Source organism: Athene cunicularia (assembly GCF_003259725.1).
Source record: "Athene cunicularia isolate RWA chromosome 1 unlocalized genomic scaffold, athCun1 chr1_part2, whole genome shotgun sequence".
Taxonomy (NCBI): domain Eukaryota; kingdom Metazoa; phylum Chordata; class Aves; order Strigiformes; family Strigidae; genus Athene; species Athene cunicularia.
This window is the reverse complement of record NW_020799092.1, coordinates 988,256-992,675: the sequence shown is the minus strand read 5'-3', so window position 1 is coordinate 992,675 and position 4,420 is coordinate 988,256. Positions and strand designations below refer to the sequence as shown.

Below are 4,420 nucleotides of genomic sequence, written 5' to 3'. Positions count from 1 at the left end.
TGAAAAATGTTTATGCATACCAGAAATGCCACAAGGGGCTGGGATATTACAATGTGACCTTTTAGATGTACCCAGTGGCTGAGATATTATAATGTAGCTTTTTTAATGTATCCAATAGAGTTGCGAGTAGTGTATTGTAGAATGCTTATATAAGGTGTGATTTCTTTCAATAAAGTTGAAGCTTGCTCTATCATTCACATTGAATCGGCTGCTTGCTTCCTCCGCCCGCCGCAGTAAAATGCTGCTAGGTTCTTGGGTTTTTTTCTTTTTCTTTCCCTCTTTGAGACCTTTAATGTTTCTTTTGTTGTCTGGCAATGACACCATGACATATCCTGTTGTTTCCAGCTCCATTTACAGTACCACCTGTCATCAAAGTAGTATCAAATTCTTTGTGGTTTTGTCTCTAAGTGGAAGCTGAAGAAGGGGAAAAGGAGCATCATCCAGAAGGCTTATGTCTCAGCAGACAGAGAACATCCCAGAGCAGCTCCAACAGAGCCACCTGGAAGTTCTTGGAGGGCCCAGTGGATCAGGGGACAGCAAAGAATTCCACATCTTTTAAATCCCAGGCATCTCCTTCCCCAAAGTGTGTTCAGACTAAAAACCAGAACAGGCCAGAAGACCCCATACACAGAATCTTCACTGAAGAGGACTTGTAAAGGAAAGAGAAGATACTTTTGCCACAAAGGCTCAATAGTGGGGCATGAGCCAAGAGGAAGGAACAGCAGTTACTGCCTGTCAGCAATATCCAGGCAGAGGGAGGCAGAAGACACCAAATCCATCTCAAATGCCAAAGAACAAGTAACAGGCCAGCACCAGACACTGAGCTCTGGAGGGCCTGGATCTTCCTGGAAGACCATCAAAGCCAGATAAAAAAAGCCAAGGAGAGTGCAGCAGATTAAATGACAAAGAGTCCTTAGCATCATTAGGGACAGATACAAAAGCGGAATGGAAGCTCCTTCTGGAGAAGAGAAACAGCTTGATCCATGCTAACAGGAAATACAAATTTACTACTGCAGATGAACTTCACAGAATCACAGAATTGTCTAGGTTGAAAAAGACCTTGAAGATCATCCAGTCCAACCAACTTACTGGAGATGAACAGGTATCAGAGGAAGCCATTTCATGTATCCTTTGTGGCAGGTTGAAGACCATTTGTATGGTGTAACGGCGCTGAGTGGGATATTAGCAGTATATCAGCAGTTTCTAGAAGACATGTAGAGGGATAGATTTGGGCTTCGCATTACAGGGTAGTGACACATTCCATAGACAGCCTTTCCAGCCTTTCCCATATCTTTTTGAATTTTGTTTTTCCATCCCCTTTTCATTTATAAGGTTCTTGTAGCCAGGCAGAGTCCCAGCTCAGCAAGGCAAAAAAAATGTGGTACCAGGACCCAATCCAGGGCCCAACATCTTCATGCCATTATATTTCCTCCTCTTTTTACCAGTCCTAGTCATCCAATGCAATTACAGTGCCTACAGAAGCCCCTGAGGGAGACTCAAGGACAGACCCAGGTCTCAGGAATTAGTAATAGCTCAAAGACCTATGCAGAGGTGGAAAAGACAGGAGTTTGCTGCAGTTAGGGAATGTGGACTGACAGTGGTACCTTGTTGTTTGTGTTTTCAGGAACAGTGAGCTCTGTGCAAGGCAGCATTAATCATGAGAAAAGACTTAGTGACTGCAATGAAATGCTAAAAAACTCCTTGAACTCTACATCTTTTGATTATAACAATGTGGTAGATTTTAACCTGAGATCAAATGTCTTCCAAGGTGAGGAGACACACATACCTATGCCTGACCTTCAAAGCTGGTTCTGTCTTCACTTTCCCTGGGCCCAGAGCAACCACACTGCTTTGGGTAGAGATTTCTCTTGGGGTAGAGAGGTGACCCTCACTTTCCCCTCTTATTCCTTCTATCCAGAGTCATTACTTTTCCAGGCTGTGGTGCTTGAGGGAATGAAAGCTTGAGCCTTCCTTTCTATCTATTCTATCCCTTTCTTTTCTCTTCTTTCACTCTTTTTTTTTTTCCCCAAGATGTGAAAATTGAAGGTGTACCATGACCCACTCTCCTCCATGTTCAGAGCTGTCCAAATGGGCACCATTTGCAATACAATGTCGCTTGTCATGCCCAATCCCAGGTTACCTCCAGTTCTGATACTGACATTATTTCTGTTCAAGACCTTTAGGGTTGTGGAGCTATGAAATATCTTCCCCAAACCTCTGTTTCTGAGGTTTCCAGGGATCCTTCCATCTAAACAAATCTTGGGAAATAAGCACTCATCCCATTCTTTTTACCATCATATCCAACAAACTCTGAAATAATTGTCTCTGATTCCAGTTTCTAGGTACCAGCATGAAACTTTCCTTTTCCTTATACAGGACATTTCATGACAGGACCTTGCTGGGTATTGAAGACTGCATTGTGCAGTCACACAGAGAGGAAGGACATATTTCCCCAGGGAGCTCAAAATCATTATTATCAAGAAAAGCGTACAGTAAAAAGGAAGGTGAAGAGGAAAGGATGAGAGATTAAAATAAAGGCCCATCAAATATCTAAAAGTCAAGAGGGGATGAAAGGAGAAGTCACAGCTGGGAACTATTTGTTAAGTATGGTGGCAGAAAAGGAGCTCGAGAAGACCTGAAGTGGTAAGATGGTGCTTTTTGTAGAGCTGTGCTTCTGAATAGAAAGTTACATGAATGAGGGGATTTGACAGGAGATAAGTGGGCACTTGACTGAAAAATGGGCACTGGGATACAAATAAAGATGATACCTTGTAGCACTCTGTGTGTGCCTCATACTTGAGGATGAAAGCTTATAAATCGGCAAACACAAGCTCACTCCTGTGTAATGATGAAGCTATTATTCAGCACCTAGCCACACACTTTGTCAAAACTATTACAGTCAACATATGCTTTTTCTTGTGCCTGGGTGTTTCTCCCATGCTCAATTCCAGGACTGCAGTAGGGTGATTTCTGTGTACAGTTCCTTATTTACTATTCCTTGCAGGTGGCTCACTGGAATGCCAAAGCTTGATGAAAGGTTCCTACACCCCTGATATAATTCAGAAGGCAATCAGAGATCCCAAGAATTGGCATGGAAGGAGGACTGATGAGCTAGGTATGGCTTCTGCCAGGAAAAGTACACTGCTGAATTCCTGAGATGGGTGCTGCTTCTGCCAAGGACAGTGGATGGGTTTGGGCAAAGGTGTAGAGGAACTAGAAATTGGCATTTTCATGAGAGGAGTTCTACAGCTAGAAAACTCCTTGAGGGATAATAGCATTAGAAGGGAGGCTGTAACTGATTTAACTTCTTTACAGGGAAATGGCATCAGAAAAATGCCATAAAACTTAACCTGCTGAAAGCATTGGAGGACAAATACGGAAAGAAGGACAAGACTTAGAAGATAAACATTGAGGGTTGGAGTACATTCAGCAAGAGATCTTCCTCAGTCATCTAATAAACATCCATATAAAGCATGAACCCATTGCTTGCTAGTTGTAAACAGCAGATTGGTTGCTGGTGCTCTCTGCCCCTCTCATTTAGGGTGTCTTTGGGAAGAGCAACACAAGATAAATCTGAATGTGAATACCAAAAAAATCACTTTGTGGTCACTGGTAAGGTGGGCCTGATTAGTGTGTGAGGCACATACCCTTGCAGAGGGATGTGGTGGTGAGAGGAGGCCATACAGAAATCCATCTGCTGGACACATAAGGTGGAGTAGATTCTGTGAGTGGTCTAAGATGGTGATGGTTAGGGTTGCATATGTGTATGTGTGTGTGTCTGCACGTGTGTTTGCCAGAAGATTCATACTTCGACTGCTGTCCTAGCAGTGCAGAGAGAAGCACAGAGGATGCGCTGGGAATGAACCAGGGTGGCCCAAAGATGTGAATGCTGCTGTAAAACTCCCACACAGAGAAGCTTCAGAGCTGTATGTACATAGCAGGTGGAAATACCAAGCAAAGAATCAGCTCCCTGTTGATGCTTCTGAGGTGAATTCAGGCTCTCTTGCTAGAAAGGCACCAAATGGTGTCCTCTCAATAATCTGGGCACAGCTCCGTATGATTGGCATCAGATGCCTATGTGGGGTAGGAAAGGAGGGTTCTCTATTCACCACTCTAGTTTTATTGTATCTGCCACATGGAGGGTTTCAGGGCAAGCTCTTACACTGGCAGGGAGCAACAGTAATGTGTGAAAACAGAAACTCACCTGAGAAGAGGAGGCATCGGGGTATTCACTAAAGCCTGCACCATTTGCAGGCCAAGCCAATGCAAAAAAAAATGAAAACCAGCCTATTCCACCTAAGGGGAACAGGAGATCTGCAAGAAGCCCCAGGAGTTCTCCAATCTGCAAATCACCCCACAATGTCAATGCACCCTTATTGAAGCTCTCATAGGCCCCTCTTAGCCCTAACTCAGAGATAAA

General features: G+C 43.8%; 1 protein-coding gene across 1 annotated transcript in view; it reads left to right on the top strand.

Annotated features, from left to right (window-relative positions):
* Positions 1-3,553, top strand: part of TEX33 (testis expressed 33) — a 4,458-nt gene extending 905 nt beyond the window's left edge. Inside the window, exons 2-4 of the mRNA XM_026862880.1 lie at positions 1,625-1,768; positions 3,005-3,115; positions 3,316-3,553. Coding sequence (XP_026718681.1) covers positions 1,625-1,768; positions 3,005-3,115; positions 3,316-3,398 — 338 coding nt within the window. The 3' untranslated portion in view covers positions 3,399-3,553. The remainder of the gene's footprint in view (positions 1-1,624; positions 1,769-3,004; positions 3,116-3,315) is intronic.
* The last annotated feature ends 867 nt before the right edge of the window (positions 3,554-4,420 follow it).